The sequence below is a fragment of the Hypanus sabinus genome, chromosome 11 (assembly GCF_030144855.1).
Source record: "Hypanus sabinus isolate sHypSab1 chromosome 11, sHypSab1.hap1, whole genome shotgun sequence".
Lineage (NCBI taxonomy): Eukaryota > Metazoa > Chordata > Chondrichthyes > Myliobatiformes > Dasyatidae > Hypanus > Hypanus sabinus.
In genome coordinates, this window is record NC_082716.1 from 57,692,002 (window position 1) to 57,715,218 (window position 23,217).

A 23,217-nucleotide genomic window follows, 5' to 3' on the forward strand; every position below is an offset into this window, starting at 1 on the left:
TCCTCCCCTTCTTACCCCATCCCTGACATATTTAGTTGTATGTTTATTTCTTTCTCTCTGCCCATCACTCTGCCTGTTCTCCATCTCCATCTGGTGCTCCCCCCCCACTTTCTTTCTCCCGAGGCCTCCCGTCCCATGATCCTTTCCCCTCTCCAGCTCTGTCTCACTTTCACCAATCATCTTTCCAGCTCTTAGCTTCATCCCCACCCCCTCCAGTCTTCACCTATCATTTTGCATTTCCCCCTCCCCCCACTACTTTCAAATCTCTTAGTATCTTTCATTTCAGTTAGTCCTGACAAAGGGTCTCTGCCCAAAACGTCGACAGTGCTTCTCCTTATAGATGGTGCCTGGCCTGCTGTGTTCCACCAGCATTTTGTGTGTGTTGTTAGTAAAAAACTGCTTCTTTGTTATGCTAACTGGTGAGAGAGTGCTTTCTCTCGAAGCTTGTTTGGGTTATAATTACTGATAACGAGAATTGTATTTGTTTGTTCACCAATTGGGATAGAAGTTATTCTTTCTTGTGGGTTTGTAAGCTAGTGTCGTGCGGGCTTTGGGGAGATGGTGTGAGGTGGTTAGAGAGAGAAGATGCGATGCTGTAAGTTGGGCAATGGAACGGCCCTGAGGGGGGGTCTGAGGCCCAGGGTTTCGGCGAGGAGAAGAGACAAGGACAGATTTGTGTGGAGTGTCTGGTCAACCACTGATGTTGGTCCCACACCGCGGGTCAAGGAGGTCAGAGGGGATTGAATGGCGGCAAGAAGACTTCATTAACTGAGCTCCAACGGGTTGTGTACAAAGTGGTTGAACTTTGATAAGTTTGGCACCTTTTACTTTTCCTTTTATATTGTATCTCTATTAAGTACATAGTTCCAGTAAGATCTATAAAGTGTAATCATATACCTCGCATATGGTGTACTGTCTGTTATTTGGCGGGGTGGGGACATCACACAGCATCCACACAAACTGACTACCCAGTTTGGCAGGGCCGAAGGCTGCTCCCTCTAGACAGAAGCGAGCTGAGCAAGCCTGAAGCAACCCAGGGGACTACATGATGTATTGCATACGTACTGATGCTACCATGTGATCTGTGTGCACCTCACTCAAAGTAAAACATGGTTAGACACACATTACAGGCTCCCATGTCTTCCTTTGAAATAGTTTAATGTTCTTAAGTTACAAAACATAACACTTGTGATATGCAGAAGTGGGAGAAGACTGGTGGGAGATAACGTATTGGAGCTGGCCATTCTTTTATTACACGTTATTATTTTTTATACATGTCTGCACAGGTGTAATCAAGAACTTACTTGAGCAGCATCACAAGCACATAGCATCAACTAAGCAGCATTCCCAAGGAAACATAAATTAAACATAAATTCTGTATTTTTTTACAAGAAAGAACACAATTAGAACAAAAAAGTCAATTTTCATGCGAAGTGATTAAAGCGGTCATGATGTTGCTAGGCTTTGCCAGGTGGGTCAGGAACCAACTGGTTAAAGAGAAGTCATGTTCCTGAGCCTGGTGGAGAAGGACTTCAGGTTTCTGAAACTCTTGGCCAATGGTAGTTGCAAAAAGACAGCATGGCTCAGATGATGGGTGGGGATCTTTGATGGTACAATAGTTGATATCAGTGGCTTAGAAATGTGTCATTTGATTTCATTGGTTGTGCCTGGTTGCCTCCATTTGTATGTGAATCATATGAAGAGAAAATATGGAATAGAAGTCCAAAGGTGCATTAATCATAATTGAATGTTGATAAACTGAAGGTGCCATGCATAAACACATTGTGCCAGGTAATATAAATCAGCCGTGGACGGCCCCAAGTCCAGCAGCAAAAGGAGGACAGTTGGATATAGGGCTACAAACCCATCCCATAAAAGCCCAGAACTACAGAAATCTCAACAGAAGCTCCAAAGGTATCATCCCTGGAAGAGGAATGACCTTCATCTAGAAGTCAAGAAGATGGGCTACAGCTGTGGACAACTTGAAAGACTGGCCCAGGACAGAGGACTCAGGCAAGTTGCTGTTGGCGGTCAATGCCCCATTAGGGGTGATGAGCTGAAGAAGAAAGTGGTGATATAATATCACAATGCATAATTCTCAATGGCCTATGAATACACGTTATAAGCTGAATACCTTGTTCTTCTCTGATCTTTTTACATGGCTGAGTTAGTGCAGTTGTTTGCTGCTACAGTGTAACAGATGGTCTCACACATTGATAAAAGTGCAGGACTTCCTTTAGAAACTAAGAAGAAAATAGCTGGCAAGATAATTTGAAACAGGGTCATATACCAAGATGTTCTTAAACAATTAATGATCAAAAATATGCCACAATATTTATTGAAGATGCAAAGAAAATCTTGTCAATGCCATTTGCACAAGGGTTTTGAAAATAGTTGTTTAATTTTCTGTTTGAAAATGATAATAAATGGACAAATATATTTTCTAAATAAAATTAGCATACCTTCCAGACCCTCACTGGGTTGCCTGTGGAGTATTTTACCTCAAACTGGAGGAGGTATGGTTCAGGCCTTGGGCTTGACCAACTAAGGTTGAAAATTCCTTCAACTGTCATTTCAGTCTGAAGATTTTGGGGAGGATTTACCTTCACTGCAAATTACAAAGAGAAAAAAATCACTGATACAATTATGCTGATGTTATAATCCTTGCAAAATCCAAACCCATTATTTTATTTCCAATAAGAAAACATTCAGATTCAATTTACTGCATTTTCCATTACAATCGGGAATTTCAGAGACTACAGTTATCTTTTCTCGCTCAAATATGCTAGTGCTTCCTTTCCTATTATATCTGAAGAATCTCAAATCTAGCACAGGACAAAGAAAGTTGGAAAGACACACGGCTACTATTGTTAACTCCTTTCACAATGCAGGCTGCTTTTGTGACTTCCTGTTCAGTTCATCAATTTGCAGGGCACTTTGCAACTGGACCTGCAGAGGAGCTCTCATCTTTTCAAATTCTTAACAAGTCTGGTCTAACCACATGGATCAAGATGACATGCAATTTCATGCCATCAGATTGGAGCCATCTATTCAAAGATCCACCATTTATCACAGTTGAATGCCCATTTTTGCACATGTGGTTCTGACAGTTTGACAGAAGTAAATGCACTTTTAAAAAAAAACCTTTTTCTTTGGAAGATCATCATTTGATCAGTTCCTCCACAATTTATAATTATTAGCTACTACAGTTTTTCAATATATGAGCTTTTCTTTGTTCCTTCCAAGTAGCTTCTTTTGATCTTATTCTTTCACCTACATCAATTTTCTGTCAAGATCTCCTTTTCAGTATTTACTCAGTAAGATGTGGCAGATAAAGTTATACCCTGTTTTGAACAAGGTTGAGTTTGTCAAGCTTGTGATGGCATGGCAGGTTAACATGTTTCTCATAAAAGGTTGAATTGACTCATGTCTTCACTGACTTGACGAAATAATATCAAACTCTTTACTAAAGAAATATTTCAATAAAGCAAGAATTAAATTAGCCTTAAGAAGTGATTCCTGAAAAACGCTTTGATCCAAAGCAAAATTGACAAAAATAATAATTTATCAAAGATGAGTAGGTAAATGTTTTTCTCACATGCCTCAACAGTGTGCCCTTTTTGAAACTGAATATTCTATTCAATATGGCTTTCTGTTGAGACTCACAACTCCCATTATTTTACATAATCACTTAGAGACAATGAAGAAAATAATGTAGCACTGACTATTTTATTGACCAGAAATATATTTGTAACCAAGAACAGAAAAAAAATATAATTGTCTAAGGCATGCAAAGTTCTGCATTAGGCAGCACAGCAAATGATTTGCATGTATTATAATAATCAATACTTTGTGACTGATGCATAATCAAGAGTTTTGTCATCTTTCATCGATTAAGATCTCCCCTTCCTGAAACCACTTCACTGAAAGTTCAAATGTAAAATTTTGCTATTTGACTCTTAGTGGGAAATATGTACATTCATATGAGCTTATTCTTTTAGAGAGACTATTGTACCACAGCAACTGTACACCTTCACATTTTAATAAGTTCCTTATTTTGAATAGTGTACAGAATGTTAATTTAGTTGTCCCACCACTGAGGAAACATTTTGGTCCCTGAAAGTCACTGCCTGGAAGGATGCTAAAGGAAGAAATACACAACATATTAAAAATATTGGATATGGATTTAAGAACCAGGCTATAGATCAAAGTGCAGGAAGCCGCACTGAGGTTGGACAGCTCTTTTATAATTGGCAGGTACTGTGCATTTCTTTACATTGCAACAGAATCATAACACAAAGGTTCTTACTCCCTCACATTGTGCAATGGGTGTAAGATTTAAATAAATCCTAAATCTAATTCTACTTGACAGAATCAATTCTATAGTGTAAATTTCTGGTTTCCTAATTCTGCATTGTGCAGCTGGAAGCAGCTGCCAGATGACACAGTGATTGTAAAGAAGTGGGGAAATTAAACTTTAAATGTTTAATTTAAAATGTTTAACTCCCAGCAACATGATATTGACTGTCATTAGCAAATTGCTCAGAAAAGGCTACCCAAATGTGTTGGCTGCATTAGACATGCAACACTTGAAGGAAAAATCAAGTTTACCCACAAGAAGTGAAAAATTAATCTGCTGGGCTGTTGGCCATAGAGGCAGAATATTTGTGATTCATTGACTCTGCCTTTTTCAAGTAACTGCAAAGTTATTTATTCACAAGACACAATTTGGGTCACATGTTCCAAATATTTATTTTCTAAGTTAAGCACTGCCAAAAGACAAACTAGCTGATTTTATTCTATTAAATAGAATTGTAATCTATTAAAATGGGGGATATTTGACTTGATTCTTAATAAACCAGTATCATGAGCACCAAAGGGTAGCCATAATTTGCTTTTTGCTCAGACTTTTGAAGTGCCTGGGGTGAGAAATTGAATTATTTTGCTGCAGCTAAGACACATTATTGGTGTAGAGTTGAAATTATCCTAACAAAGGTAAGAAAAGAAAGGGGATTGAGTAACTTGGACTGAGGATAGGAAATGCCAACATTCAGAATGGGTTATAAAGAAAAGAGACAATATGAAGTTAGCTGAAGGGACAAATAAACAGGTCTAACATGGGAATGGTTGAGTCATGCCAGGAGAAAAACAAAATCCCTGTCTTTGATGGTGAAACTTTCCTTGCTGCCAATGCCAACTTCAAGTCTTTTGACTAAATCCCAGGCCAATGAAGGGATTGAATTGCAGTGCACCATATTGATGAGTGAAAAAAATGGTAAGAGAAAGAATATCGAGTTATGTCTGCATGCTGCAATTCATTTGGTAAAGGGTTTGCTCTAACAGTGGGTAAAGATTATTTGTAAAAATACTCCAACACCCTAAGGTATAATGATGAGGTGCCAGGCAGCAGTCAATTGAAAATATTAATTCCACATGCATCTCCGGTTAACACAGTCCGAAAGCTGAAAAAATTGAATTCACAAAAAAAAAGCTTTTGGATCCCAAACCTTTTACCAAACAATCTATAAAAACACAAAATGCTGGAGTGACTCCTGATGAAGGGTTTCGGCCCGAAACGTCGTCACTACCTCCTCCCATAGATGCTGTCTGGCCTGCTGAGTTCTGCCAGCATTTTGTGTTTTTTATTTATTTCCAGCATCTGCAGATTCACTCGTGTAGCCACCAAACAATCTATATCAGGTTTCAGAGCTGATCTCGAATTTACTGTGGTGAAAGGCACCTAAAAACAGTATGGAAAATTTAACATAAAATTGATTTTATATCCACCTTTATTAAGAGTGTATCTCTTCCAATTTCCTTCTAATTTGCAGAAGATCCACTTACATTCTAGTGAAGTGCAATAAAACATCATATTGTCTAACCAGAAGTGCCACTTAATTGAACTACAGTATGGACGAATGATCTGAAATATCTTCAAAGGTATTCTATGTTTTACAGAAACTAATGATGATGTTACTCTGCTCTCTTGAAGTGAAACGCTGATTGCTTTAAATGTGCTCCATCCAAAATCTTAGCTGCCTGAAAACTCATAAAATGTAAAATCAAGCATACGAGTTATTTTCCTTAAACTTCTGATCAACTCTTTCTTCCACAATCAGATGTTTAGTGAAGGGTCTTTCAACCACCATTAGTAATAATACCTTTTCTCAGCCTATCCAGATGAAATACTTGTGATTCAGATTAGGGGAGGGGAAGGTGTAATTAGTTACATGCTGCTCCACACACACAATTACTAATGTAAGCTGAAGTGTTTTCTCTGCTTCCCGTTTCATCCTTCATGATAATATACTCAAAAATTGTTCATTGCATGAAACACTGCAAGAGCATAATTCTTCCAGACTCACCTACATTTATTGGCGTGACAAACATCAAAGGTGACTGCAAGGTTCCAAAATTGGTAATCAGCTCTATCCAGATGAAATAATTGTGATTGAGCTCGGGGGAAGGGATGGTGCATTGAAATACTTGCTGCTCCACACAATTACTACTGTAAATTGAGGTGTTGCTTTCCTTCTGGTCAAATAACCTGCAAACAGCAGATGCAAAACACAACTCAAGTACCAATTCTCAATGGAATGGGGATGTCAGAGAGGCCTTTACTCTTCAAGATCAGAAAAATACAATATTGTAAAACAAACCTATTTGACTGAAAACACTCAATATGTGAGGTAAAAACTGCAGTTAACATTCCTGCAAGGCACTCCTTTCGAGACTAAAGGTTTAGTTCTGTTAACTGATTGTATTCATTTGACAATTCCGAAGTATAGTACAGATCGACAATAATCAATGAGTTAATGAGTGACATACAGCAAGTCATCAGCTGCTATTGAACTATACTTCTCCTTGAAGCAGTACTCTCTGAAATGTAAACAGTGATAAATAGGACAAGATGTCCATAATACATGATCACCCCTCAATGTGAGTGAACAGACAGCCAAACTTAAAACATGGGACATGCACATGATCAGGCCCTTTGGCCCAACATGCACTGAACTAATTAAGCTAAATGATGCCTAATTAAATCCCTCCTACCAGACTTTAACCTGCTAAGCACATATTTCCTGCCTGCCAACCTCTTCAACTTTCAAAGGGATTTATTTCCACAAGACTCATTTGCCTACTCATCTCTCCCCACTGATCTCCCTCCTGGTACTACTCCCTGCAAGTGTGACAAGTGCAACACCTGTCCCCACACCTACTCCCTCACTACCATTCAGAACCCCAAATAATCCTTCCAGGTGAGGCGACACTTCACATGCTAGTCTGTTTGGGTCATCTACCGTATCCAGTGCTCCCAGTGCAGACTCTTCTGCATTGGTGAGACCCAGTGTAGATTGGGGGACTACTTTGCTGTAAAAGGCAGGATTTCCCAGTGCCCATCCATTTGAATTTGACCTCCCATTCCCACTCTGATATGCCTAGGCATGGTCTCCTCTTCTACCAGAATGAAGCAAACTCGGGTTGGAGGAATAACACCTCATACTCCTTCTGGGTAACATCCAAGCTGATGGCATCAGCGTTGATTTCTTTAAACCAGTAATTTTTCCTCCTCTGTCCTTCTGTCATGTTCCATCCTTCAATCTGACTACCCTCTCACCCCTTCTCTTCTCTTCTCACCTCCTGATTCCTCTCCTCCTTCCACTCTCTATTCCTATTAGATTCCCTCTTTAGCCCTTTAACTCTTCCACCTATCCTCTGCCAGCTTCTCACTTTCTTCCTCCTACCTCACCAACCCACCCACCTTCTCTCTCACCTATTATCTGCCAACTTGTACTCCTTGCCTTCCCCCACCTTCTTATTCTGGTTTTTGCCCAATTAATTTCCAGTCCTAATGAAGTATCTCAGCCTGAAACATCAACTGTTTATTCCCCTCTATTCATGCTGCCTGACTTGCTGAGTTTCTCCAGCATTTTGTGTGTGTTGACCAGATGTGGTCGATTTCCCTCCATTCTCTGCATATTCAAGTGCCTACTTAAGTGTCTCAAGAGCCCGTATCATATCTGCTTTCACCACTCTGCAAAAAAAATACTTGCACCAAGGATCTCTTTTAAACTTTTCCATCTGATGTTAAATGCATGCCCTCTTGTATGAGAGAGATCAAATCTGGGAAACAAATACCAGCTGTCTATTTAAGCTTCACGCAATTTATAAACTTCTTCAAGTCTTCCCTCAGCCTTCATCACTCCAAAGAAAATCTTAATTTGTTCAACCACTCCTTAAAGCAACGTATTCTAATTCAGTTTAAATCAGTTCCAAACTTTTCAAAGAAGCACAATCCAAAATCACAATAAGACTTTTAAAGTCATTTAAATTTATCAACATTCTTTTCCTGAAATGTTTTGCTAGATTGGAAAGATTGCAACTTCTTCCTTAAAATAATACAGACAACTGATTCTAATCTATTGTCTCCTTAAGGAATAAACAACATGACCCTCGGTGATTTTTAAAAAATGGATTGAATTGTTTTTAAGTATAACTGTAGGTTCCCTGGTGAACTACTGATGATCACCCATCCAACTTTTAATACTATCACACTAGTTTGCAAACACTTTGAAAGTTGCAAGTCAGGCGCTAATGCAACAGAGTTTAAACTCCACCACTGACAGTGGAACATAGATCATAAAAATCGATTGCTCAGTGTGCTCTGGAAGAGAAATGGTGGAAGTAGACTAACAGAAGAGACAGAACGGATGCACTTGGCATCCACTTCACAGTTTTACAATAGGGATTGCAGTTTATTTTTAATTATTCTTCGTAATTTAATGCCTTTGATTGTACTTTATTTCTTAGCATTTAAGTCTGCTGGAGGAGTTTTCAATATTTCTTCTACAGACTGGAAGTGCACCTCCTGAGGACCACTCACCACTAGGAATCAGCTCCATATAGACTGTGGTCAGGGGAAGAAGTATCTCGGCAACTGGATCTGCAGCCACATTTCCAAGCAGCAGACTTAGTATAGGAAACCTGGCTGACATTAATCCCATGTATCATCATCATATCAAAATATTACAAAGGGGACAGCAAGTTTATATTTGTTAAATCAGTTTCAGGATCTAGAGTTCCACAATTTAAGCCAATTCAATTTTCAAATCAAGTTAATATGCAGGCCGCAGGGGACTCATAAGCTAATTACACCTATCCTTCTTGAAAGGTTGCTGTTCAAGTAGCTTGGCAGGTAACTGTTGTGGATATGGTAGTTAGTTCACACTGTAACCACTGCGCAATATTGGTAGAGGAATGAATATTTGGAGTGCTGTATGGGTCTGGGATGATGTCAAGCTAGTTGAGAGCTGTTGGACTTATATTTACCCAGGAAAGCAGAGTATTCCATCACATTCATGAACTGTGCCTTGTATATGGTGGAACATCTTTGGGTCGTTAGGAGGAAAGTCATTTGCCTCATGATATCTTCCTCTCAACTGTTTTTCGAGGATGTAACCAGGAAGTTGGACAAGGGAGATCCAGTGGATGTAGTGTACCTCGATTTTCAGAGGGCATTTGATAAGGTCCCACATAGGAGATTGGTGGGTAAAATCAAAGCTCATGGAACTGGGGAGCAGACATTGACAGGGATAGAAAACTGGTTGGCAGATAGAAAGCAAAGGGTAGCGGTGAATGTGTGTTTCTCGGAATGGCAGGTGGTGAGTAGTGGGGTGCCACAGGGCTCGGTATTGGGACCACAACCATTTACGATTTACGTCAATGATTTAGATGAAGGCATTGAGAATAACATCAGCAAGTTTGCTGATGATACTAAGCTGAGTGGCAGTGTGACATGTGATGAAGATGTTAGGAGAATTCAGGGTGACTTGGATAGGCTGGGTGAGTGGGCAGATACTTGGCAGATGACGTTTAATGTGAATAAGTGTGAGGTTATCTACTTTGGGAGTAAGAACAGGAAGGCAGATTATTATCTGAACGGTGTAAAGTTAGGTAAGGGAGAAATACAAAGAGATCTAGGAGTCCTTGTTCATCAGTCACTGAAGGTGAATGAGCAAGTGCAGCAGGCAGTGAAGAAGGCTAATAGAATGTTGGCCTTTATTACAATGGTAATTGAGTACAAGAGCAAGGAAATCCTCTTGCATTTGTACAGGGCCCTGGTGAGACCACACCTGGAGTACTGTGTACAGTCTTGGTCTCCAGGGTTAAGGAAGGACATCCTGGCTGTAGAGGAAGTGCAGCATAGATTCACTAGGTTAACTCCTGGGATGTCAGGACTGTCTTACGCAGAGAGGTTAGACAGACTGGGCTTGTACACGCTGGAATTAAGGAGATTGAGAGGAGATCTGATTGCAACATGTAAGATTATTAAGGGATTGGACAAGATAGAGGCAGGAAATGTGTTCCAGATGCTGGCAGAGTCCAGTACCAGAGGGCTTGGTTTGAGAATAAGGGGTAGGTCATTTAGGACAGAGTTAAGGAAAAACTTCTTCTCCCAGAGAGTTATGGGGATCTGGAATGCACTGCCTCGGAAGGCAGTGGAGGCCAATTCTCTGGATGCTTTCAAGAAAGAGCTAGATAGGTATCTTATGGATAGGGGAATCAAGGGATATGGGGACTAGGCAGGAACCAGGTATTGATAGTAGATGATCAGCCATGATCTCAAAATGGCAGTGCAGGCTCGAAGGGCTGAATGGTCTACTTCTGCACCTATTGTCTATTGTCTGTTGTTGCAGCGTGGTATGAATCTGGCTGGTTCAGCTAGATTTCTGGTTCTGGTTCTGATGAGCACAGAAATACAGCATTATTGATGCAGAACTCAGCAATGGCAATGCCACTGGATTTAAGAGTAGGTGGCTAGATCCTTTCTTGTTGAAGAGTGACTGCCTGCTACTTTCATGCCACAAATGGTGTTAGCAGGCAAGAATGTTGTATTGCTGCATGGGCATTTGAGCATGGTATAGTCATCACCATATATCCTCACCTCTGATATTATGCTGGATGGAAAGCCATCTTGGGAATAGCCCTCCCAACCACTGAGCACACGTACATGAAGCAAGGTCATAGGAAAGCAGCATCTATCGTCAGAGGTCCTCACCACCCAGGCTATGCTATTTTCTCACTGATGCCATCAGGTAGGAGGTACAAGAGACTCAGGACTTGCAACGCCTATTTCAAGAACAGTTACTACCCCTCAACCATTAGGCTCTTTAACAAACTGAAATAATCATGCTCACTTGCCCATCCACTGAAATGTCCCCACAACCAATGATTTAATTTTAAGGACTCTTTATTTTGTTATTTCATGTTCTCGTTATTTATTGGTATTTATTTATTTGCATAATTTATTGTCTTCTGTACTCTACTTGATCTTTCATTTATCCTGTTACAGTTACTATTCTATAGATTTGCTGAGTATGGCCATAGAAAAATGAAGCTCAGAATTTGATGTGGTGGCATATATGTACTGTAATAATAAAATTTACTTTGAACTTTGATGAAGCAGCCTAAGTTGTTTGCCAAAATAAATATTCTCTAATCCTTACAAGCAGCCAATCGAGAGATGCACCATTTCAGTTTCACCTAATTCTTAGCAGATTTGATTCATCCCTTTTATTCATTGACTATTTTGCTGTGAAATCATGCCAAAGTTAGCAGTCAATGTTGCTCTCCAATAACAGAACATAATGTCATTGTGAGGCAACAACTTCTGCTGTTACACAAATGTAACTGAGGTCACCATGAATGGAATTTCAGGCATTGATCCATATCGCATTACTTTGAGAATGGCCTCCAAGTATCCCACAGTACTGTCGGAAACAAAATCATCCTTGGTCTATTTTCTGGACTTCAGGGAATTTCCTTTGGCTAGATTATGCTACCCAAAAAGATTATTTAGTTTGTTAACTTACAACTGATTTTGATGTTTCATTCTGTACTTTGCAAACTTGCTCATTTTCCAGTCTTCTGGGTCCAATGTACAGATGAACAACATTAGGTCTTCAGTTGCCCAACACTTGATGTTGATTCTTATACCTGACCAGGATAAATCATTAACAAAAATAAATCCTATGGAACCCAAGAAATAGAAAAGGTTCATGAAAAAATAAAGTCAAATAGTTTTCGGATGATTTAATTCCTACTCTAATGGTTCAGTGTGTAAATGTATCTTGTGATATGAAATCAAACATCGAGCAGGAATATTGCACCTATGATGGGGTGAACTTAGGCAGCTCTGGACATCCTTCTGATCCTGGACCCTTTTAACTAAAAGAGGAATAGAAAAAAAACTTAGTTTTCCTGCTCCTCATTAATACACTAATGGGTCATGCTGTAGCAATCAAAATCACCTAAGCAATATAATCATTTGAACCAATCTAATTTGAAAATGAGCACAATCCAGTCAGTAACCTGAACTGCAGTTAATAGCTCAGACACTGAGTGTTTAAGGATTTCTGTGTTTGTTTTAACTCCTCGTGTTTGCTGATGAACAAGTAAAGCCCAATTCACATGCTACAATGACAATACACAGTTCACCAAAGGTAAAAAATTTTAATCTCCTTACTAGTACTGTGATATTTTCCCCAACCTCTGGATAAAAATCATAAATCCCAGTCATTTAATTCTAGTTTCCAAAGATAAACATCCATGAAACAGGAACATTGTTTCAAAATGGATTTCACTTAAATAATTTATTAACTAGCTGCAATTAAAACGTATATGCATTAAACATTTCCTGTCACTAAAAATCATGCACTGTATTAAAGGAAGATGAATTGAAAATAATTGTAGGTCTGTTTGTGTAATACAACCATCGGTTTACATTTGAAAGCTACTAAATAATATTTGCACCCAATTATTTAAACAATTCACAAAAAAGCTAAACAAAGAAAACCTGAGACAAATGAAATGCTGAACATTGTCAGTTGCATTATCAACAGAGCTATAGTTTAACTTTTTATTTATACATTCCCATTGAACACCTAAGCAATTAAATAATCTAAGGTGATATCACATACCATTGAATTGTTCATTTATGATAGAGCCCGCCTTACAAAACATATTCATTGAAGAGTTTCAGCATTGATGCACATCGTACAAAGACACAAGAGGCTAAGTTAAATTCTATCTGCCATTCTTTGTCCCATTTTCCCAACTGATCTAGATCTTGTATTAATAGTCTTCTCTGTCTACTATACCACAAATTTGGTGCCATCCACAAACAATCTGTATCCTTTAATACCGAAGACAAACAACAGTGAATTCAGCACTGACCTCTGTGGTACACCTCTGGTCACAGGTCTCAGGTCTGGAAAAAAAAACTCTTATTACTATCCTCTGACACCTACTACCAAGACAATTTTCCAGCTGATCCAGGATCCCATGTGATCTAGCCTTCCAAACCAGCCCACCCGAGATCTTATCAAAGGCCTTGCAGAAGTTCATGTATACAGGTTTACCACCCTCCTCTTGTCAATCCTCTTAATCAACTTTAAAAAAAACTGTAACATTAGTAAGATTCAATTTCTCACACACAAAGCCATGCTGAGCATCCCCTGTCAGCCCTTGCCTTTCCAAATACTGGTTGATCCTGTCCCTCAGAATCGCCTCCAATAACTTTCCCCCCACTGAAGTTAGGCTTACCAGCCTGTAATTCCTGCTTAGTGTTAGACATAGTTTGCTGCTGATGCCATTTACAATTCGTCTATCATCAAATCAGTTTACATAGTTATTAGCGGAGAGCTCACTAAAGCAAAGAACAGGCTATCAAGTTACAAGACAACCAAAGTGAGATAGAAATTCAACAGTCAGAAGGAATCGTAAGTTTGAAAACGGATTACATACCGCTCCTATTCAAAGGGGAGACAATAGACAAAACAAGTATAGGCCCAATGTGCCAGAATTTGCTGTCAGTGCTGAGCGATTAACTCTGATATACACACCGTGTGAATTTATGTTTTGCAGATCCACCATTGTCAAATTGCTTCCTGGGGCTTAAGACCCATCATTGTGGCAAATGTTATGAAGATTTTGTCTGACTGGAAAGGGTTTATAAAAAAAATCTCTCGGTTCTCTTATACAGTGGCATAATATGATCTTCCTTCTTTAAGTACGATCTCAAACACAGTTTGCTAGTGTACAGTGTACACCTGACCTCAATGCTGTACCCTTGACAGAGAAAGCGAATAGACAGATCAAGGGGACAAGGATGACCTCCTTATAATCACGTCACTGAACATAAAAGAATCCAAACCTCACACAGCCCAAGGTAACACAGGACAATAGGAACTATTTTTAAAAAGTGCTACATGGTGCTACCATTCTACTAATGCAGATTTGGATGTTCCCTGACCAACACATCATATTTAAAATTATACAAACCATAATGGAATGTTAAACACTGGAGCCATACAGTTCAATCCTGACTTTTGGTGCTGTTGTTAGGAATTTGCCCCTTTTCCCCATTCCCTAGGATACTCAAATTTCCTCCCATTCCCCAGAGATGAGTGGGCTAATAAGTAAACTGGCCACTCTAAATAGCACCCAGTATACCCGCAGGCGTGTATACATGTAGGATGTTGTCAGTGGCCTCTTTATTCTCTCAAGCAAAAAATATGTTTGAGGCATTCCCAAAGCTCTATTCCTAAGCTTCTTGCAAAGCTTCAGAACACTCATTGAAGATAAGGTTGCGTGAAACAAGGAAGCTGGGAGGAAATGTCTATGGAATCCCTGAAATAGAGTGTTCAGGGGTGGATGGATTTTGCTGCCATGCATCTCACCACTGCCTGCTATCTTGTTAAATACTAGTCTGAGACAGAAGTTAGCCCAATTATATATTATGAAAGATTAATCTCTATTGACATTATTCATTCATAATAAATGTCGTTGACAATGCCAGCACCTTGCTTCCTCTTTGTTGCCTCTGAACTGAGGTTGCAGTTAGCCTTGTGGCTTCAATGATTGATCCACCATTCAATCATGGCTGATCTTTTCTTTCCCCTCGTCAGCCCCACTCCCTGGCTTCTCCCCATAACCTTTGATGCCATGTCAAATCAAAAACCTCTCAAGCTCTGCCTTAAATACACCCAACAACCTGCCTTCACAACTGCCTGTGGTAACAAATTCCACAATTTCACCAACCTCTGGCTAAAGAAATTTCTCCCCATTTCTGTTTTAAATGGATGCCCCTCTATCCTGAGGCTGAGCCCTCTTGTCCTAGACTTCCCCACCATGGGAAACATCCTTTCCACATTTACACTGTCTGTGCCTTTCAACATTCAAAAGGTTTCAATAAGATCCCCCCTCATTCACCTAAATACCAGTGATTACAGACTCAGAGCTATCAAACGCTCCTCATACAACACTTTAATTCCCAGCATCATCCTTGTGAACCTCCTCTGGACCCTCTCCAATGCCAGCACATGTTTTCTAAGATGAGGGGCCCAAAACTGTTCACAATACTCAAGATGAGGCCTCATTAGTACCTTATAAAGCCTCAGCATCACATCCTGGCTCTTGTATTCTAGAACTCTAGATATGAATGGTGATATTACATTTGCCTTTCTCACCATCAACTCTACCTGCAAGTTAACCTTTAGGATGTTCTGCACATGGACTCCCAAGTCCCTTGTATCTCAGATTTTTGATTTTCTCCCCATTTAGAAAATAGTCTGCACATTTATTTCCATGACCAAAGTGCATGACCATGCATTTTCCAATATCGTACTTCATTTGCCACTTTCTTGCCCATTCCCCTAATCTGTCTAAGTCCTTCTGTATCCCACCTGTTTCCTCAACACTAACTGCCCCTCCACCAATCTTCGTATCATCTGCAAACTTGGCAACAAAGTCATCCCTTCCATCATCTAAATCGTTGATATACAGCATAAAAAGAAGCGGTCCCAACACAGACCCCTGTGGAACACCAGTAGCCACTGGCAGCCAACTAGAAAAGGATCTTTTAATTCCCAATCATTGCCTCCTACCAATCAGCCATGCCAGTAACTTCCCTTTTATTGCCATGGGCTCTTAACTTGGAAAGCAGCCTCATGTGAGGTCTTGTCAAAGGCCTTCTGAAAGTCCAAATATACAACATGCACTGCATCCCCTTTATCTATCCTACTTGTAATCTCCTCAAAGAATTGCAACAGATTCATCTGGCAGGATTTTCCCTGAAGAAAACCATGCTGACTTTGTCCTATCTTGTCCTGTGTCACCAAGTACTCTATAGCCTTATCAACAATTGACTCTAACATCTTCTCAACCACTGAGGTCAGGTAACTGGCCTATAATTTCCTTTCTGCTGCCTCCCTCCTTTCTTAAAGAGTGGAGTAACATTTGCAATTTTCCAGTCCTCTGGCTCCATGTCAGAGTCCAGTGATTTTTGCAAGATCATTATTAATGTCTTCACAATTTCTAACACTAGCTCTTTCAGAACCCTAGGGAGCAGTTCATCTAGTCCAGGTGACTAATTTACCCTTAGGCCTTTCAGCTTTTTGAGCACCTTCTCCCTAGTAATAGTAACTGCACTCACTTCCCTTCCCTCTCTTCTGACACACTGCTAGTATCTTCTACAATGAAGACTAATGCAAAATACTCAGTTCATCTGCCATCAACTTGTCCACCGTTACTATTTCTCATATTACAAGATTCGCATATGACCTTCAGGAAATGCAGCCCCTCTGCAGTATTTAAAACTCCTATCTGACCAGGTAGAATTTCTCATGAACTACAGCAATTGAAGATGTGCTGCAAGGAGCCTCTTGGGATAATAATGCAGTAATAATAAATGTCAATCTGAGCATTTCACTCACATCTGTGTGTCATTTTTGAAACAAAATGCTGTGTGTCTGAAAATGTTAAAATGTAGACTGGTGCAAAGAACTTTTTTTGTATGATATGCATGTGCATTTCTAGTATTGATTTTTATTGGCATTGAAACAACCAGAATTTATATAAACAGTTTTATATACTAGAGATAATGTACTGTTATTCAAATCTGGAGGGAGATTCTGAATAAAATTCTGGAATTTAAATAGGATTGTGAGTTATTTAACTATATAATAAGCACTTTCCCAGAGGGCGTTCTGTAGCGAAGCAGATACTATGGATTAAACTGTATTACTTTGTGTTCCATAATTACCCCCATTACCATCATACCACAACACATTAACTTCAGTCCTGAAGCAAGTGTCAGTATTCAGTAGCACTTCAAACTTAACAACAGACAAATAAAATTAACCTTAGGAGACTCATCAGAAACTTAAATTTAGAAATTTATTAATATATTAGACTACAAAATAAGAAAAAATCATATAGAACATACCAGCAATACTGAAATTAATGGCTCGTGTTAAGAAATAATTCTTTAAACATATAAGTAATGGAATGGATGGGGTAGTAGTTGTTAAACCATGTAAAAATATAACAGCTGATGTGACACAACCAAAGGTTCGGAGAGAAGAACAACGAAGGCATTTAAAAGTGCAACTACATCATATTCCAATCTTAAAATAACAGCTCCAAATATTTAAATTACTCTTTGATAATTAAATCTTGTAACGGTTCCCCAATTTTGCATCTTCTTTAATTCTGAAGAAGAATTTTTCAATTAGTTTTATTTTATGACTTTAACATTCATTTGTTTCAATAAATAAGAATTTAGGCAAATTTCAGCAAACGTTCCAAAATTCAATGTCAGCAAATTACATCCTTGCTGCCTAAGATCATTCTAGATGAATTAAAAAATTGCCAGCATTAAATTGTCAAGTTACATTGAGTGGCTTAGAAACAATTACAATGTTGCAATAGTGCCATCTATAGTTATCATCTGATCAACTAGTTTGGGATAAGTTGTAATTTCCAATAAACTTTTTGATTTTCATAGGGGGTTGTAATTCATAATCAACATTCCTTCCAATTTTCTTTTTCATGGCTGCACAGACTAACCATTACTCTGAACATGGTAATTTTTAACCACAGCCTGAAAGGTGCACAGCACTTAAATGTGTTTTTTTTGTACTAGGCATATTATGGCAATGGCATTCAGCAGGCTGGCAGTTTATTAACAGTAAGCTACTGACTTCCATTCTGTGTTTATCATTACAGTTTGTAACAGTGTGGTAATTTGAAAAAATACATTGAAGCTCTAAAATGTTTCAAAGTAAAAGTTGTAGTACATTTATTATTTAGAAAATCTATGGATTCACTAACACATAATTAATTACAAGGTAGTTCACAAATAAATTAACATAGATTTCAAAATTATACTAACATTATGTAAAAGACAAAGACATGGCAACAAAGGCTATTTTAGTTACTGCACGGCTGCACAACTGCTGAGTTTAGAGGAAACAGTGCTCATAATTACTACAATGAAGTTAATAGACCATTTCATTTCTGGTATTAAAATAATTACAACCCTAGAACATGTTCAAAACATAAAAGTGACAAAACAGGGCTGATGGAACCAGTCAGAGTCTTACATTCAGGTGTTTTCATGGTTGTTGGTGAAATGGGTAAATCCCTCTCAACCACTGAGCACATCTACCTGAAACACTGTCATAGGAAAGCAGCATCTCCACTCAGGCCATGCTCGTTTCTCGCTGCTGCCATCCGGTAGAAGGTCCTCAGGACTCGCACTACCGGTTCAAGAACAGTTACTACCCCTCAACCATCTTGAACAAAAGAGGACAATTACACTCACCTGTTGATATGTTCCCACAACCAATGATCTCACTTTAAGGATTCTTTACCTTATTATTTTGCACTCTAGTTATTTACTGTTATTTTATTTATAGTTGCATTTTAATAGTTTGTTGTTGTCTATGCTCTTGCTATTTCATAGATCCTGTTTACAGTTACTATTCTACAGGTTTGCTGAGTATGCCACAGGAAAAAGAATCTCAGGGTTGTATGTGGTGACATGTATGTACTCTGATAATAAATTCTACTTTGAACTTTGAGTGAGTTTTTAGTGAAATTTATTCAATTGTAGTAATACTGCTTATTGTGCTTCATGTCGAATACAGTATTTGGAACTATATTCAATATTTTATACTCTGGAACATCTATCAGATAATGAGATAACTCTTGCCTTTGACGATTCTGTCCTTTACAATGTGAATTTATTTCTCGTAACAGCAATTCGCAAGTGGAACAAGTGGACTAAGAATACATTAGAAATCATGCCCCATTGTTTTCAGGTGATTGAAGCTTTGTTCCACTGAGCTTGCAGATCAGTCCAGTGTACTCAAGTATTTTCGGTAACAGTTCCTTTATGACTTTTCACCTTAATTTCACCCACAAACCTAAAGAAGATACAAACATCGAAAGTGCACGGCATTTCTGGAGATTCAGCAATTATCATAAAAGCATGCATTGCCTAGTCCTTAAATGTTTGCAAAACTGATTAAAAATAAGATATTTTTTCATTCCCAATTAATTAATACAGTGGCAACTTTCCAACCAAGGTACTACCAAAAAATAGTTCTTTTGGACAAATAATTTGCAACATACTCTTGCCAAACTGCAACAAAGCCAAAATGAAATGGTTACCTTCTGGATTTTTTTTCATTTCCTTAAATAGCATTGAGATCCTACTTTCTTAATTTTGAAGAATTCTTCCTTGAGAAGCTCAAGCACAGAAATAACTGTATGGAGATCAAAAAAAGCTAATGGAAAGTTGGCTACTGAGACTGAAAGACGTACAGTACACCTGCACGATGCTCTGCTCCAATTAAATCTGGCCACAGCTAACAGGAAAACTGACAACTAGAGATGTTACAGGTCATATTTCCATCAACAAGCAAACTGCTTGAGCAACTCAGTGGATCAGGCAGCATTCATGGAGCAAAATGGCCAGTCAATATTTCAGGTCAGGTCCCTTCATTAAAAAAGTAAAAGAGAGACAAGAGTGGAAATCAGACCATTGGGACAAAGAAACAGTAGATCAACTTAATAGTATTTTGTGTCAGTTTTCACTATTTGTTTCAGAATTGAGGGATGTCCAGAACAGAGATAAACAGAATGGCCTGTTTCTGCTCCTATGTCTCATGGTCTTCATCAGAACTCTGAATCAGTCCAGATGAAGGATGTAGACTGCTCATTTTGCTTCACAGTTACTGCCTGATCTGCCATTTTTCCAGCAGTTTATTTATTGCTCCAGCTTCCAGCATCTGCAGTCTCTCATGTCCCCATATTTCCATTAACTTCTTTTCTTCGTTTCAGATTTCATTCACATCCACGCTCTCTCTACTCTCCATTACACCACTAGCATTTTGGACAGTGATGAAGGTCCCCCATCTCTGGTGGTGTTCAGGGCTTTCCTCATCACGTCAGTGGCTCAGTTTTCACTACTCACGGTCATGCAAGTTCTTTGTGGAGACTCAGGAGTACCGTCGTACACAGACGTAGAAGAATTCTCCATTGTCTTACCAGTCAGGGTTGTTAGCCTTGTCTTCAATACCCAAACCTGGAGGACTGGTACACTACTCTTAGTCTGGCTTCTATCCTTTGACCTGTTTGGCACTGGTGACCCAACCAACAGCCTAACCACAAATCTCTGACTCCAGACAACATAGGTCTCTGGGTCATTGAGGCACACAAGCCTCTGAGCTGCAACAAGGTTGTGGTCCTCTTGGAAGATTCACATCCATTAGACCCATCTTTTCCCAACTGTTATTCCATTACCACTTCCTCGTTTTTTTCATCACTCATTCTCTCCTGCTTCCCACCTGATTTCATCCCCCCTGCTTCTAGAACTTAAAGCTGGCTTTCATGCTTACTTTCCTCATTAAAGATTACTAACCTGAAACAAGCCTGACTTCTTCCTCCAGGCTTGCCACCCACCCAACTGGAGCATTTCCTCAGTTACTAAGTCCTGCAGTGCTGATACATCAGAATGATGCCAACACTAAAAGGATTAAACTATAATGACAAAATCTGTAACTTGGACATGTATTAGGGACAAAGTAGCATCCTATCTCTCTGCAATGCTATATCTTCTGTTTGCAGTAAGTAGTCTGTAATTTCAATGCACTGCCTTCTCAGATAATCAGACAATAAAATACATCAACTCGAATTTCTTCAATTTTTGATTTTCAGCATATTTTCAGGAAATGGTTATGCACATTTAATCTATACCTCAAAACTGTTTAACTGCATGTACAAGCCAAATCAGAATACACTTGCGCAAATGATGCAGAGTATTGGCGTGAAACTTTGAGAATTCCTCCTTACCAACTTCCTCACACCCTAGCAGACACTGTGTGAGCTGCTAAATTCCTCTACAGATTACTTGTTGCTCTGGATTCTGACATCTGCAGTGTTTTGTGCCTCTCTATGGTATACTAAATGTCTGTTCATTGGCTAAGAGGTCCAGGTAAAGATACCCACTGGCAACTCACACTTTACTGTGAATTTAAAACTACCTAACATTTAAAACAATGTCCTTGTAGCCAAACTCAAATGCTAAAAAGCACACCTCACAACTTTATTAAAAATCAGTGTGTGACCAAATTTCCAGCGCAGGGTACAGAAGTGGAAATCGGTCAGAAAGGTACTAAGTCTGGAAAAAAAGTGATCACAAGACAATACAAGACAAAGGAGCAGAAGCTGGCCATTCGGCCCATTGAGTCTGCTCCACCACTCTACCATGAGCTAAACTATTCTCCCATCTAGTTCCAATTTCTGGCTTTTCCCCCATATTTCTTGATACCCTGACTAATTAGAAACCTATCAGTCTCCTCCTTAAACACCCTCAATGATCGGGCCTCCACAGCTGTATGTCGCAACGAATTCCATAAATCCACGACCCTCTGACTAAAAAAATTTCTCCTCATCTCTGTTTTAAATGAGTACCCTCTAATTCTAAGACTGTGGCCTCTTGTCCTGGACTCACCCACCAAAGGAAACAGCCTTTCCACATCTACTCTGTCCAACCCTTTCAACACTCTAAATGTTTTTATGAGATCCCCTCTCATTCTTCTATACTCTAATGAATACAGTCCAAGAGCCGACAAACGCTCCTCATATGTTAGCCCCTGCATTTCAGGAATCATCCTCGTAAATCTCCTCTGAACTCTCTCCAACATCAGTACGTGCCTTCTAAGATAGGGGGCCCAAAACTGCACACAGTATCCCAGATGAGGTCTCACCAGTGCCCCATAGAGCCTCACCAACACCTTCTTACTCTTATACACTATTCTTCTTTAAATGAATGCCAACATAGCATTCGCTTTCCTTACTGTTGATCCAACCTGGTGGTTAATCTTTAATGCATCCTGCACGAGGACCCCCAAGTCCCTTTGCACTTCTGATCTTTGAATTTTCTCCCCATCTATATTATAATCTGCCCAATTATTTCTTCTTCCAAAATGTACAACTGTACATTTCTCAACATTGTATCTCATTTACCATTTCTTTGCCCACTCTCCTAAATTGACCAAGTTTCTCTGCAACCTTTCCGTTTCTTCAGCACTTCCTGCTCCTCCACCTATCTTGGTGTCATCCGCAAACTTAGCCACAAAACCATTTAATCCATAATCTAAATCACTGATATACAGTGTAAAAAGAAGCAGCCCCAACACCGACCCCTACAGAACACCACTAGTAACCAGCAACTAACCGGAATAGGATCCCTTTATTCCCACCCTTTGCTTTCTGCCTATCAGCCAATGCTCCACCCATTCCAATAACTTTCCTGTAATTCCATGGGCTCACATCTTATTAAGCAGCCTCTTATGCGGCACCTTATCGAAGGACTTTTGAAAATCCAAATACACAACATCCACAGTCTCTCCCTTGTCAATCTTATTTGAGATTACCTCAAAAAATTCCAATAGGTTGGTGAGGCAGGTTCTTCCCTTCTTGAAGCCATGCTGGCTTGGGCCTATCTTGTCATGCACCTTGAGGTATTTCATAACCTCATCCTTGAGGATCGACTCCAATAATTTTCCAACTATCGATGTCAGACTAATAGGTCTGTAATTTTCTTTTTGTTGTCTCCCTCCTTTCTTAAACAGCGGAATTACATTTGCAACCTTCCAGTCCTCTGGAACCATGGCAGAGTCTACTGATTCCTGGAAGATCATTTCCAATGCCTCCACAATCTCCAAAGCGACCTCCTTCAGAACCCATGGGTGCACCTCATCCAGTCCGGGAGACTTATCTATCCTTAGTCCATTTAGCTTCCCAGGCACTTTCTCTCTAGTAATCTTGACTGTACCTAATTCTATTCCCTGAGACCTCTGGCTA

The 23,217-nt window shown here is 39.3% G+C and overlaps 1 protein-coding gene across 1 annotated transcript in view; it reads right to left on the bottom strand.

The window, feature by feature from the left end:
• lepr (leptin receptor) overlaps positions 1 to 23,217 on the bottom strand; it is a 127,761-nt gene that overhangs the window by 74,235 nt on the left and 30,309 nt on the right. Inside the window, exons 4-6 of the mRNA XM_059984384.1 lie at positions 11,874 to 11,997; positions 6,366 to 6,547; positions 2,463 to 2,608 (exon numbers count right to left, since the gene is read on the bottom strand). Coding sequence (XP_059840367.1) covers positions 2,463 to 2,608; positions 6,366 to 6,547; positions 11,874 to 11,997 — 452 coding nt within the window. The remainder of the gene's footprint in view (positions 1 to 2,462; positions 2,609 to 6,365; positions 6,548 to 11,873; positions 11,998 to 23,217) is intronic.